Source organism: Oncorhynchus nerka, linkage group LG17 (genome assembly GCF_034236695.1).
Source record: "Oncorhynchus nerka isolate Pitt River linkage group LG17, Oner_Uvic_2.0, whole genome shotgun sequence".
Lineage (NCBI taxonomy): Eukaryota > Metazoa > Chordata > Actinopteri > Salmoniformes > Salmonidae > Oncorhynchus > Oncorhynchus nerka.
Genome location: NC_088412.1, coordinates 17,983,746 through 17,999,600, shown reverse-complemented (window position 1 = coordinate 17,999,600; position 15,855 = coordinate 17,983,746). Strand labels below are relative to the sequence as shown.

General features: G+C 42.0%; 1 protein-coding gene across 2 annotated transcripts in view; it reads right to left on the bottom strand.

Moving 5' to 3' along the window:
* Positions 1–15,855, bottom strand: part of lsp1a (lymphocyte specific protein 1 a) — a 42,687-nt gene that overhangs the window by 12,547 nt on the left and 14,285 nt on the right. For both annotated transcript variants that reach the window (XM_029649281.2, XM_029649280.2), the window contains exons 3-7: positions 8,168–8,600; positions 7,874–8,019; positions 6,559–6,811; positions 5,232–5,369; positions 225–268 (exon numbers count right to left, since the gene is read on the bottom strand). In XM_029649281.2, the coding sequence (XP_029505141.1) occupies positions 225–268; positions 5,232–5,369; positions 6,559–6,811; positions 7,874–8,019; positions 8,168–8,600 (1,014 nt within the window). The remainder of the gene's footprint in view (positions 1–224; positions 269–5,231; positions 5,370–6,558; positions 6,812–7,873; positions 8,020–8,167; positions 8,601–15,855) is intronic.

The following is a 15,855-nucleotide window of genomic DNA, read 5'->3' as shown; positions in this document are numbered from 1 at the left end:
TTCTATGTTTACTTTTACACGCCAGCCATTTAGCCGGCATAACTGCTGTTCTGCCATAGATAGCACCTCTCCATCCAGGCTTCCTCAGGGGGGCCCAGTGGGACTTTGGTCAACTTCAAGTTGCAACCAAGAATTAGAAAGTAACTGTGAGAGTACAATTTAAACAACATAGGGTGTGGAATTGGTTTGTTTGCTTTGAGAGATTCATTGTGAAAATGTCTCACCTTTTCTTTAGGGATCGGTTCAAGGATTCCGTTCGCTCTGTGATCTGAAAAATATGAAGAGGATGTTGAAGGGGATTGTTTTGGAATTAGAATAGAACAGTGAAGTATTCCATGACTTCTAGAATTGTCAGACTGGGGATTCTCATGATCAATGTGATGTTAATCACAGCCCTGGATTTAGCCTGACACAGTAAAGATCTCTTCCAAGTCAAACAGAGCAATGTTCTACTGGTCTTTATCAACTGTCTCCATCTGCCTGTATCTGTCCATTTATATTACCAGAGAGAGATTCAAGCTAACTCTGCCTTAATCCAAGGTTTACTGCAGGCATAGTTATAATGAAATCAGGGTGTGGGAAGGCTTCCAAAACCCATTCCTTACCTTGAATCTGTGTATTTACTGCATTACAGACTGAATCATAGTAAATAAAATGTGTTTGGGATTGCAAGTCTTAGGTTAATCATTCATCAAAACACTAATATTTGTATGAGAGGGGTTCTAGTTTGAGGCAGGGTCATAATGTCCTGTCCTCTACCCTTGCTTGCCAAAGAGGTCATACTTCAAAGGATCCAGCACCAAGCTCTGGTTCCTCCCACACAGAAGGATCCCTTATGTTACTGTTCACTGTTCAGCCCCGAACCTGAATCAAATTGCACAACATGTAGACCCCAACTCACAGAGCATGTATTTTCTCCTGTCAAACTCTATTCATTCTCTCTCTAAAATTACACACACAATCAGAGGGAATCTTATGACAGCACTCTAAGGACCAAGGCCCAAGGACACCACCACAGCAACCCCGTCACCACATAGCCCTGTACAGTCAGGTTAGAAAGTGAAAATAAGAGATAGTGGATGGAAACGTAATATAAAAGAGATAGTGGGTGGAAACGTAATATTAGAGAGATAGTGGATGGAAACGTAATATTAAAGAGATAGTGGATGGAAACATAATATTATCAGTAGCTGAACTTATAAGGAGACTGAATGCTACATGCAGCGTGTGCATTTACGACAGATGAGAGCTACATGATATATGCATCTGGTTGTAAAAATGTAATTAGCTATCTCAATGATCTGACTGATACATTAAAGTCAGAGTTGAGCCAGGCTCATAAAGCAAGCTCATAGGGTTGGGGTGTTAGAAATGACATCCAGCTATAAAAGGTTATCTAGGGTCCTTACTGGAATCTCCTGGCAGAACACAAAGCCAGTAACTGTGATTAGGCTACATGTCCTAATGGGATCGGAGTGGATTATAAATCCTGTGGAAGGTATCTGACAGGCAACAAGTCTAATGAAATGATACAAGAAGCAGGAGTACAGTACTATACTCAACCCTTCACAACATGCCATGCAGTGTAAATGCTAAAATCCAAACAAATTAACCCATGGAAACACATTTTGAATTATTATTAGTTTTCAAATTAATTTAGCCTTTATTTAACTAGGTAAGTCAGTTAAAGAACAAATTCTTATTTACAATGACAGCCTACCAGGGAACAGTGGGTTAACTGCCTTGCTCAGGGGCAGAACGACAGATTTTTACCTTGTCAGCTCTGGGATTCAATCTAACCACTAGGCTACCTGCCGCCAGTCTAACTGTATCTGTATTAGAGGATGACCAATTATTGGAGGACCAAAAAAGCCGAATAATGATTAATCGGCCAATTTAAAAAAACTAATGTATTTGTAATAATGACAATTACAACAATACTGAATTAACACTTATTTTAACTTAATTTAATTTAACTTAATACATCAATAAAAATAAATTTAGCCTCAAATAATGAAACATGTTCAATTTGGTTTAAATAATGCAAAAACAAAGTGTTGGAGAAGTAAAAGTGCAATATGTGCCACGTACAAAAGCTAACGTTTGAGTTCCTTGCTCAGAACATGAGAACATATGAAAGTTGGTGGTTCCTTTTAACATGAGACTTCAATATTCCCAGGTAAGAGGTTTTAGGTTGTAGTTAATATAGTATTTATTGTACTATTTCTCTCTATACCATTTGTATTTAATTAACCTTTGACTATTGGATGTTCTTATAGGCAATTTAGTATTGCCAGTGTAACATTATAGCTTCCGTCCCTCTCCTCGCTCCTCCCTGGGCTCGAACCAGGAACACATTGACAACAGCCATCCTCGAAGCATCGTTACCCATCGCTCCACAAAAGCTGCGGGGAATAACTACTCCAAGTCTCAGAGCGAATGACGTTTGAAACGCTATTAGCGCGTATCCCACTAACTAGCTAGCCATTTCACATCGGTTGCACCAGCCATCAGGCTGATAGGCTTGAAGTCATAAACAACGCTGTGCTAGCGAAGAGCTGCTGGCAAAACGCACGAAAGTGCTGTTTGAATGAATGCTTGCGAGCCTGCTGCTGCCTACCATCGCTCAGTCAAACTGCTTTATCAAATATCAAATCATAGACTTAATTTCAACATAATAATAATAATAATTAATGAGCCAAGCGGCCCAAACTGTTGCATATACCCTGACTCTGCGTGCAATGAATGCAAGAGAAGTGACACAATTTAACCTGGTTAATATTGCCTGCTAACCTGGATTTATTTTAGCTAAATATGTAAGTTTAACAATATATATAGTCGTGCAACGATTGTGCTTTTTTCGCAAATGCGCTTTTGTTAAATCATCCCCCAGCGTTGCATCGATTATATGCAACGCAGGACACGCTAGATAAACTAGTAATATCATCAACCATGTGTAGTTATAACTAGTGATTATAATTGATTGATTCTTTTTTATAAGATAAGTTTAATGCTAGCTAGCAACTTACCTTGGCTTCAACTGCATTCGCGTAACAGGCAGGCTCCTCGCGGAGTGCAATGAGAGGCAGGTGGTTAGAGCATTGGATTAGTTAACTGTAAGGTTGCAAGATTGAATCCCAGAGTTGACAAGGTAAAAATCTGTTGTTCTGCCCCTGAACAAGGCAGTTAACCCACCGTTCCTAGGTCGTCATTGAAAATAATAATGTGTTCTTAAATAAAGGTGTAAAAAAAAGTATATATATATATATTTTTTAATTCGGCAAAATCGGCATCCAAAAATACCGATTTCCGATTGTTATGAAAACTTGAAATCGGCCCTAATTAATCGGCCATTCCGATTAATCGGTCGACCTCTAATCTGTATACAGAATATCTGTATATTAACTAAGTGAATGACTTACTACCCTACTTTTTACAGAGCAAGGTGGAAGGAGTTAAGGACATTAACACAGAACAGTGTAAACACAGGCTGTCACAGTGACCGTTTGGCCTTGGGCTGAAAAACTGTGACATAGTATGTATGTAGAGACATGCTGTCAGAGCAAATTAACATCACACAGACAAGGACCTGGTGGTATTGACACAAAACAGTGAATACTGATCGACTTCAAAGCTGCACATGTCTCACACACACACACAAACACACCCAGTGATCGCAAACCCATATGTAAATGGAACACATTGACAACGCCTCCAACTCAATCATCAAGTTTGCGGACGACACAACAGTGGTAGGCTTGATTACCAACAACGACGAGACGGCCTACAGGGAGGAGGTGAGGGCCCTCGGAGTGTGGTGTCAGGAAAATAACCTCACACTCAACGTCAACAAAACTAAGGAGATGATTGTGGACTTCAGGAAACAGCAGAGGGAACACCCCCCTATCCACATCGATGGAACAGTAGTGGAGAGGGTAGCAAGTTTTAAGTTCCTCGGCATACACATCACAGACAAACTGAATTGGTCCACTCACACTGACAGCATCGTGAAGAAGGCGCAGCAGCGCCTCTTCAACCTCAGGAGGCTGAAGAAATTCGGCTTGTCACCAAAAGCACTCACAAACTTCTACAGATGCACAATCGAGAGCATCCTGGCGGGCTGTATCACCGCCTGGTACGGCAACTGCTCCGCCCTCAACCGTAAGGCTCTCCAGAGGGTAGTGAGGTCTGCACAACGCATCACCGGGGGCAAACTACCTGCCCTCCAGGACACCTACACCACCCGATGTTACAGGAAGGCCATAAAGATCATCAAGGACATCAACCACCCGAACCACTGCCTGTTCACCCCGCTATCATCCAGAAGGCGAGGTCAGTACAGGTGCATCAAAGCTGGGACCGAGAGACTGAAAAACAGCTTCTATCTCAAGGCCATCAGACTGTTAAACAGCCACCACTAAGATTGAGTGGCTGCTGCCAACACACTGTCATTGACACTGACCCAACTCCAGCCACTTTAATAATGGGAATTGATGGGAAATGATGTAAATATATCACTAGCCACTTTAAACAATGCTACCTTATATAATGCTACTTACCCTACATTATTAATCTCATATGCATACGTATATACTGTACTCTACATCATCGACTGCATCCTTATGTAATACATGTATCACTAGCCACTTTAACTATGCCACTTTGTTTACTTTGTCTACATACTCATCTCATATGTATATACTGTACTCGATACCATCTACTGTATGCTGCTCTGTACCATCACTCATTCATATATCCTTATGTACATATTCTTTATCCCCTTACACTGTGTATAAGACAGTCGTTTTAGAATTGTTAGTTAGATTACTTGTTGGTTATCACTGCATTGTCGGAACTAGAAGCACAAGCATTTCGCTACACTCGCATTAACATCTGCTAACCATGTGTATGTGACAAATACATTTGATTTGATTTGATTTGATTTGAAATGTGTGTGACCTGATCACACTACAAGCATTGTGGTGGAGACTGTGGCAAATTCTGACATTTAAAACACACACATGCTACTTACAGGCTTAAACTGAACACAATGGCTGTAAAGATGGTATAAAGTCACATTTTAGTATTTTTGAACAATTTATTTTTGGGGAAAAATGCTGAAAACAAAGGTATCATTATCATAACATAAGAACCGTACTTGTCATATATGACCATGGGCAATGACGACAAACCGTGGCTACATGGACAGAGGAGACAGACAAGTTAGCTACCTTGTAGATGGAGCCTTTGGGACTGAGCGAGCTAAACATCTCATCTCCGTCTACGCTGGAGGTACTGAGGCTCTTCATCCGCTCTGCTGCCTCCATCCTCCTCCTCTCTATGTCCTCCTTCATCCTCCTCTTCTCCTCCTGTACATGAAGACACAATGGTTCGGTTTTGCCCAAGAAGAGAAGACAATTGTCTACACTTAGTTAAAAGGGTTCCAAAAGGGTTTCTTCGGCTGTCCACATAGGAGAAAATTATTTGGTTCCAGGTAGAACCCTTTATCGTTTCAGGTACCCCTTTTGTGGTCAGTGTAGAACCTTCTGTGGAAACGTTTCCCAATAGAACCTGAAAGGGTTTTACCTGGAACTAAAAGGGTTCTACAAGGAACCAATCAGGGTTATTCAAAAGGTTGTCCTACAGGGACAGCCTGAAAACCCTTTTAGGTTCTAGATAGCACCTATTTTTCTAAGAGTGTGCCACATGTGAAAATAGCTACATTATAATGTATAATAGACTCCTGTTGGAGAGCTTATGAGAAAAAGGGGTGGCTCATTTAGTGAGTGCTACATTCAGCTGCTGTATATCTTATGGCCATAGGCTTTACAATTTATTTGTATTTTTAATCCCAGCCCCCATCCCCGCAGGAGGCCTTTTGCCTTTGGTAGGCCATTGCAAATAAGAATTTGTTCTTAACCTACTTGCCTAGTTTAAATAAAGGTTCAATAAAAAATAACACATAAAATAATAATAGCCGCTTAGCTGATTTAAAGCTCCTTTTGCATGTGCGATGTCTGTGTTTAACATAGTGATGGGTCATTTGTGAATGAACAACTCTTTTTAAACAGATCTTTTGGTGGACTTCAGAAATTAAATCGGTGAAAGAGCCAGACAACGATTAACTGTAGATAACTTGTAAAAAATATTCCCCGAAGGGCATCTCACTACAGGAACAATAGATAGTGGGAGAGCACCTCATTCAGGTCCATGCACATTTTAGCAGTGCTTTAAAAAATGATTGTCATTTTATTGGCAGGCGATCTAATAATTTGGTCAGGTAAAAATTAATTTGAACTCACATTTCACGATCGGACATAATGTTAGGCAGATTTTACGGTTTACATTCACAATTTCCTACTTTTTCATGCTTCTAAGTACATTTTTAAGCACTACTGAACAAAGAGCCATTTGGAAGCTAAATGAAGGGCTCTTTTAGGTGAACTGAGCCAAATGATCCGGCTCAATGAAAAGACTCATCACAATTTAATCTATTTCTGTGTGTGTATCTTAAGGCCGTGGGCATCATAATATGTCTACAAAGTATTTGACCATCACCTCCTCCTTGGCTAGACGCTGTTGCTCCTCCTCTCTGCTCCTGCGCTCCTCCTCCTTCCTGACCTGGCGTCTCTCCTCCCTCCTCCTCTTCAGCTCCTCTAGCTCCTGCTCGGCCTCAGCCTGCTTGTGTTTGAGCTGCTCAAGCTCCTGGTTTTCCTTCTCCGCATGGCTCCGTCGGATCTTCTCCAACTTGGCCTCTGTCTCCAAGATGGCCTCCTCCTCAGCCTCTGCAGCTGCCATTTGTACCACAGCCCTGGGAGAGATGGAGGGAGATGGAGGATGACTGCATGGAGGAACAAAGGTGGATATACAGTGGGGCAAAAAAGTATTTAGTCAGCCACCAATTGTGCAAGTTCTCCCACTTAAAAAGATGAGAGAGGCCTGTAATTTTCATCATAGGTACACTTCAACTATGACAGACAAAATGAGAATAAAAATCCAGAAAATCACATTGTAGGATTTTTTATGAATTAATTTGCAAATTATTTGGTCACCTACAAACAAGCAAGATTTCTGGCTCTCACAGACCTGTAACTTCTTCTTTTTAAGAGGCTCCTCTGTCCTCCACTCGTTACCTGTATTAATGGCACCTGTTTGAACTTGTTATCAGTATAAAAGACACCTGTCCACAACCTCAAAGTGTCACACTCCAAACTCCACTATGGCCAAGACCAAAGAGCTGTCAAAGGACACCAGAAACAAAATTGTAGACCTGCACCAGGCTGGGAAGACTGAATCTGCAATAGGTAAGCAGCTTGGTTTGAAGAAATCAACTGTGGGAGCAATTATTAGGAAATGGAAGACATACAAGACCACTGATAATCTCCCTCGATCTGGGGCTCCACGCAAGATCTCACACTGTGGGGTCAAAATGATCACAAGAACGGTGAGCAAAAATCCCAGAACCACACGAGGGGACCTAGTGAATGACCTGCAGAGAGCTGGGACAAAAGTAACAAAGCCTACCATCAGCAAGGGCATTGAAGATGAAACGTGGCTAGGTCTTTCAGCATGACAATCATCCCAAACACACCACCCACCCGGGCAACGAAGGAGTGGCTTCGTAAGAAGCATTTCAAGGTCCTGGAGTGGCCTAGGCAGTCTCCAGATCTCAACCACATGCCCCACTGTATAGAGGAGGAGTATTTGAAGAGATGTCTCCATCTCCTAATAGTTTTCACCATCCTGATGGTTTAGAATGTGAAACATCTAGGAGTTACAATGTGAATCGGGATGTGATTTGCTTGCCATGTAACTGAATTTGGAAGCAGGTCTGGTGAGACATATCCATATACCATAATACGCCATTATTTACCTGGGAGCCCTTAATTTGGTTTTGACCATGTATGATGTCACTTTCTCCCCAGCTGTGTCTCCGTTGACGTTGCCATGCTTTGCCTCTGTATGGAGGACGACTTTGGATGTGTACGAGATCTTCACCTCTTTGCGCTTCTCTTTCACCTGGAGTTGCAAAGAACATCTCCAAAGTTGACTACTTCAACGACATACATTTTTGAATAATCATATTCATAATTGAAATTTTCTTAATTAATCACATATTTGCCTATAATATAAATATATTTTTTAAATCAGTAAAGCTAAAGAGTACCTTCTCCTCAGCATCAGATCTTTGGTCCTCCTCTCTCTTCTTCAGCACTCTCATCTGCTCCTGCCTCTGTTTCTCTGCCTCCTCTTCTCCTTCCCTCGCTTCTGTAACCACCTCCTCCTCTCGCTCCCACCCTTTCCTCTCACTTTCCTTTCTTCCCCACTTCTTCTCCACTTCATCCTCCACTTCTGCCTTGTGTCTCTGCTGGCGAGAGGTGGATGTGGTGGGGGTGGCTGAGCCAGAGAGGGTATATGGTGTGGGGGGCTTTGCGGCACCATTCAGGGGCCTCTGGTCCTGCTCCTCTGTGGCCTGACTGAGCTCCTCCATGCGCTGGGCCTGCTGCCTGCGTCTCTCCAGCCGCTGGGTCCAGTCACTGAAGCCCTCGTCCTCCTCCATAGAGGGAGAGCTGCTGCTGGGCTTCAGATCCCTCTCATACCTGGGACACAAAGAGGAACATGGAGAGATAGAACATGTTAGGTCAACATTCAGATGAGCATCATGAGCTAATCTTGGTTGAGTTTCCAAAACCTTTGTAACACTAAGGTTGTCTTAAGTCCTTTGTTAGGCAATGGACGAAATGGGATCTTAGTACTACCAATGTTTTGGAAGCTCACCTCTAGTCTGAGAGGGAAGTAGACTTTGCTAGCTTCAGTTTATAACATGAAAGAACTATAGGGGTATGTGAATGCAAGGATTGCTTAACCAAGGGGTTCCCAAACTTTTTCACTCGGGGACCCCCTTCCAGCATTGGGAAACATCCCGCGCCACCCCTCTGAGCATGCGCACACACCACGTCTATGTCTATGGGCACAGGCACTGTTCATGACACAAACTGTTCACACCCCTCTTGTTGGTGGAGAGAATATGTTGCAGGTTTAAAGTTTATTTCCTGCAATTCTACACATTCTGTCATGGGGTGCAAAGAACATTTAGCAATTTTAAGCAAATTTTCTTGCAATTCTATACATTTTGCCATTTCTAATGTGTATTCAAGTGATATTTGAGTGAGAAAAAAAATACAACAATATGGGCTAAAAACCGTAATAAAAAAACGTTAGCTGACATAGGCTAGTAGATCTGGACATTTCTGACAAGTTATAAATAGCTCTCTACGGTACTGTTGAAGTCAAACGTTTAAACTCAGTTTTTCACAATTCCTGACATTTAATCCTATTAAAAATGCCCTGTCTTAGCTCAGTTAGGATGATTACTTTGATTTTAAGAATGTGAAATATCAGAATAATAGTAGAGAGAATGATTTATTTCAGCTTTCATTTCTTTCATCATATTCCCAGTGGCTCAGAAGTTTACATACACTCATTTAGTATTTGCTAGCATTGCCTTGAAATTGATTAACTTGGGTCAAACGTTTCGGGTAGCCTTCCACAAGCTTCCCACAATAAGTTGGGTGAATTTTGGCCCATTCCTCCTGACAGAGCTGGTGTTACTGAGTCGGGTTTGTAGCCCTCCTTGCTCGCACATGCTTTTTCAGTTCTGCCCACAAATGTTCTATGGGATTAAGGTCAGGGCTTTGTGATGGCCTCTCCAATACTTTGACTGTTCCTTCCTCATGAAGCCGTCTATTTTGTGAAGTGCACCAGTCCCTCCTGCACCCCCACAACATGATGCTGCCACCCCCGTGCTTCACAGTTGGGATGGTGTTCTTCAGCTTGCAAGCGTCCCCATTTTTCCTCAAAACATAACGATGGTCATTATGGACAAACAGTTATATTTTTGTTTCATCAGACTAGAGGACATTTCTCCAAAAGGTACAATCCTTGTCCCTATGTGTAGTTGCAAACAGTAGTCTGGCTTTTTTTTGGCGTTTTTGGAGCAGTGGCTTCTTCCTTGCTGAGCGGCCTTTCAGGTTATGTCAATATAGGACTTGTTTAACTGTGGATATAGATACTTTTCTACCTGTTTCCTCCAGCATCTTCACAAGGTCCTTTGCTGTTGTTCTGGGATTGATTTGCACTTTTCGCACCAAAGTACGTTCATCTCTAGGAGACAGAACGCGTCTCCTTCCTGAGCGGTATGACGGCTGCCTGGTCCCATGGTGTTTATACTTGCGTCCTATTGTTTGAACAGATGAATGTGGTACCTTCAGGCATTTGGAAATTGCTCCCCAGGATGAACCAGACTTGTGGAGGTCTACAATCTTTTAAAGCTAAACTGAGTCAGATGGTAGAGAGTAGAGGTCGACCGATTATGATTTTTCAACACCGATACCGATTATTAGAGGACCATAAAAGCGGATACCGAGTAATCGGCCAATTTTTTTATTTGTAATAATGACAATTACAACAATACTGAATAAACACTTATTTTAACTTTAATATAATACATCAATAAAATCAATTTAGCCTCAAGTAAATAATGAAACATGTTCAATTTGGTTTAAATAATGCAAAAACAAAGTGTTGGAGAAGAAAGTAAAAGTGCAATATGTTCCATGTAAAATATGTGCCATGTAAAAAAGCTAACGTTTCAGTTCCTTGCTCAGAACATGAGAACATATGAAAGCTGGTAGTTCCTTATAACATGAGTCTTCAATATTCCCAGGTAAGAAGTTTTAGGTTGTAGTTATTATAGGAATTATAGGACTATTTCCCTCTATACCATTTGTATATCATTAACCTTTAACTATTGAATGTTCTTATAGGCACTTTAGTATTGCCAGTGTAACAGTATAGCGTCCATCCCTCTCCTCGCTCCTCCCTGGGCTCGAACCAGCAACACAACGACAATTAGCGCGCGCTAACTAGCTAGCCATTTCACTTTGGTTACACAAGCCTCATCTCGGGAGTCATAAACAGCGCAATGCTTGATGCACAACGAAGAGCTGCTGGCAAAACGCACTAATGTGCTGTTTGAATGAATGTTTACGCGCCTGCTTCTGCCTACCACCGCTCAGTCAGATACTTGTATGCTCAGTCAGATTATATGCAACGTAATATCTAGTAATATCATCAACCATGTGTAGTTAATTAGTGATTATGATTGTTTTTTATAAGATACGTTTAATGCTGGCTAGCAACTTACCTTGGCTTACTGCATTCGCATAACAGGCAGCCTCCTTGTGGAGTGCAACGAGAAAGAGGCAGGTCATTATTGCGTTGGACTAGTTAAGGTTGCAAGATTGGATCCCCCGAGCTGACAAAGTGAAAATCTGTTATTCTGCCCCTGAACAAGGCAGTTAACCCACTGTTCCTAGGCCGTCATTGACAATAAGAATGTGTTCTTAATTGAATTGCCTAGTTAAATAAAGATTAAATAAAGGTGTAAAAAAAAATGTATATATAAATATATCGGCAAATCGGCGCACAAAAATACCGATTTACGATTGTTATGAAAACTAGAAATCGGCCCTAATTAATCGGCAAGGACTACAGCTTCCTAATATGACCACCAAAGAGGTGTTTTGGTTGGTGTGAAACATCCCAAAGTGCCAAACAATGGTTCTGTAGTATGGGTCAACATGGGTTCTACAATATGGGTCATTATGGGTTCTATAGTATTGGTCATTATGGGTTCTATAGTATGGGTCAACATGGGTTCTATAGTATGGTTCAACATAGGTTCTATAATATGGGTTCTATAGTACAGGTCAACATGGGTTCTATGGTATGGGTCATTGTTGGTTCTATAGTATGGGTCAACATGGGTTCTATAGTATGGGTCAACATTGGTTTTATAGCATCGGTCAATGTTGGTTCTACAGTATGTGTCAAACATGAGTTTTATTAGTTGTATTATTATGTACATGGTATACACTGTCCAACTAAATGCTAACATGGGTTTTATTACATGTGTAAAACATGGGTTCTATAGTAAAGTCTACAGTATATGTCAACTACAGTGTCGGTGAGAGCGGACGTGGCTCACACACAGCTAACAAAGCCATCTCCCAGCAGCCCAGCGAGTGGAGCTGCTGCTGAGCCTGTCTATGAACATCATCAGGCACAGATCGAAACACACACAACACAGGGAAACAGCTGGAACAGCTTGTAGACTGGCTCTGGTGTTGTTGTTTCTCCTCTACAGCCACTGTCGCAAGCTAACGTGTGTATGTGTGTGTGCGCGTGTGTGTGGTGAGATGGTAGGCGGTTGACACCTGATTTCACCAAATAAACACTTGGGTTGGGAGAGGAGTGGTGAGGAACTGTGGGCTGAAGTAAGAACAACATTAACCATGGTAAACAGTAATGTGGGGACCATTGTAGACAGTATTGTGAGGACCATGGTAGACAGTAATCTGGGGACCATGATAGACAGTAATCTGGGGACCATGCTAGGCAATAATGTGGGGAACATGCTAGACAGTAATCTGGGGACCATAGTAGACAGTATTGTGAGGAATATGGTAGACAGTAATATGGGGACCATGGTAGATAGTATTGTGAGGAATATGGTAGACAGTCATTTGGGGACCATGGTAGACAGTATTGAGGAACATGGTAGACAGTAATCTGGGGACCATGGTAGACAGTAATGTGAGGACCATGGTAGGAATCCTATTTGTGAGTTTTACAGTCATCTCCTCTCTCCTATTCTATAATTCAACATCTGAGGCATGTTGAGAAATGCTGTGAGACCAAGGCTGCGTCTGATATTGAACCTTTTCCCTACAATGTGCATTCATAGCACTGTGGTCAAAGTAGTGCACTTTACAGGGGATAGGGTGCCATTTTCGGACAGAGCACCAAACTCAAATCAAATGTTATTGTGACGGTGGAGACCTTAGTGTGAAAGGTTTACTGACAAGCCCTTAACCAACAATGCAGGTCTTTTTGTAAGCAAGATAATATATACAAAACCAATTTAAATAAAACAAATACACTATCATATATCAAATACAAAGTAACACAATAAAATAACAATAACGAGGCAATATACAGGGGGTACCGGTACCGAGTCAACGTGTGGGGGTACATGTGAATCGAGGTCATTTAGGTAATATGTATGTAACCCTCTCACCAGGCTCGAATTTGACTCTCACGATATTAAGTTACGTAGAGTATCTCAACAACACACGATGTTAGGTGAGAAGGACATCTCTAATAAGAATCCCTGCTGTAAACTCTCTAAGGTGATGACAAATAGGGTGTTAACTTCGGATGTAATGATTATATATTTTTGTTATTGTATAAGAATATGCTTTCCCATGCATTCAATTAAATTGAAACAGTAAATGACTCCACCAAGGCAACATACACAAGGTTCAAGATGTGTATTATTACATTTTCAAAGCACCACATCGAAATAAATCAAAAAGAATAAACCCCAATGAGTCGTGCACAACCCATGTCCAAATGATTTCAAGCTTGCTTTTAACACGTAACAAAATTATAACAACTCTCTTATAAAATCCCTTCAAAACTCAGTAGGTATGGGTTTGGTTCTATTTTTATCGTCTTCTTTTATCATTTTTCTTCACCAACGGTCATAATGTAACGTTCATCCTTTTCTCAACGTCTCTCTCCCTCTCTTTTCCCCCAGGCCTCCCGTTAACCAGGTCAACTCTCCCATTGGCCACAGCTTAACAAGCGACCTTATTGGTCAAAACTTAAACTTATAAGTAATCCAACCTATTCACTTATACATTAAAGAAATATTTCTTCAGAAGAAATGCATTAACAACATTATAGTATGGGAGCAATTAAATCACCTTTTAAATCTAATACCAATTAATTATAACAAATAAACTCAATACTTGTTTCTAACAAGGGTAATACATAAGGTAAGGTGACTATGCATAGATAATAAACAGCGAGTGGTCCCAGATTTGGTACTCCAGTACCGCTTTCCGTGCAGTAGCAAAGGGAACAGTCTATGACTTGGATGGAGTCTTTTTAGGGCCTACCTCTGACACCGCCTGGTATAGAGGTCCTGGATGGCAAGAAGCTTGGCGCCAGTGATGTACTGGGCCGTACGCACTACCCTCTGTAGCGCCTTGTGGTCGGATGCCGAGCAGTTGCCATACCAAGCAGTGATGCAACAGGTTAGGATGCTCTTGATGGTGCAGCTGTTGAACATTTGGAGGATTTGAGGACCCATATGTTTTCAGTCTCCTGAGGGGGAATAGGCGTTGTCATGCCCTTTTCACAACTTTTTGGGGGTGTTTGGACCATCACAGTTTGTTGACGATGTGGACACAAAGGAACTTGAAGCTCTCGACCCGTTCCACTACAGCCCCGTCGATGTTAATGGGGGTGTGCTCAGCTCTCCCTTTCCTGTTGTCCACGATCAGCTCCTTTGTCTTGCTCACATTGAGATAGAGGTTGTTGTCCTGGCACCACACTGCCAGGTCTCTGACCTCCTCCCTGTAGGCTGTCTCATCGTTGTCAGTGATCAGGCCTACCACCGTTGTGTTGTCAGGAAACTTAATGATGGTGTAGGAGTTATGTGAAGCCACGCAGTCATGGGTGAACAGGGAGTACCGGAGGGGATTAAGCAGGCACCCCTGAGGGGCCCTCGTGTTGAGGATCAGCGTGGCAGATGTGGGGTTGCCAACCCTTATCACCTGGGGGCAGCCCGTCAGGAAGTCCAGGATCCATTTGCAGAGGGAGGTGTATAGTCCTTCGCTTAGTGATGGTGTTGAACGCTGAGCTGTAGTCAACTAACAGCATTCTCATGTAGGTGTTCCTTTTGTCCAGGTGGGAAATCTGTTGATCCTGCAAAGTCTAGTGGGTCTAGGGTTTCTGGGATGATGGTGTTGATGTGAGCCATGACCAGCCTTTCAAAGCACTTCATGTCTACAGACATGAGTGCTAAGGGGTGGTAGTCATTTAGACAGGTTACTTTGGCGTTCTTGGGCACAGGGACTATGGCGGTCTGCTTGAAACATGTAGGTACTGTATTACAGACTCAGTCACATTACTGAGTGGTAAAGCCCTATGCTGAGTAAACACAGGCCACTAACAGCTCTCCTCTCCTGTGTTTATAGTTTCTAACTGGAATGTTATTAGCGGACAAGTTGACAAAAGGGTGACATATATGTAAGTATACAGTATGTATGTGACAAGTAACAATGCAAACACTCCCTCCAAATCTATGTATACTCCACTGGGAAAACAAGCCATTTTAATTAAACAACCTAATTCTGGGATTGTGTTCAGTATTTACTGTCTTGGAGGACTTGGAGATTTTTGGGGCATTTCAAACCAGTCTAGTTTATGTGTGCAGTGAGTAACACACATTTTATCACCTGGCATCAAGTCAACATTCACAGAAATAATTGTCTTACCCTACCATAGGACACGTTGGTTTTCTACCCTTACAGGGCAAGGATTACTATGCCATTACCACATTTTGAATTAATTTGCTGATGGAAAAAGCTGAAAAATCCTCTTGTCCTACCCACATTTTTTGATGACCACATTACTGAAAGTGCAGCAGTGACCACTGTCCTCCCGTTCCCAGAAGTTGGTCAATATTGACGTGGCTGTGGTCCATACAGAACAGAAGACATGTCGAGTGCCCATTCATCACCACACATCCTTTCTGTCCTCACCACAACACCTGCCTCTAGACTAACACAGTGTCGTGCCTTCATACAACATGCTTTCATACAACATGATCACAGGACATTTACTTGTTTACCACAGACTATTTCACTGTTTATGGCTGCATCCCTTGTTCTCAATTTCCACCTGAAGACATACCCTAATCTAACTGCCTGTAGCTCAGCC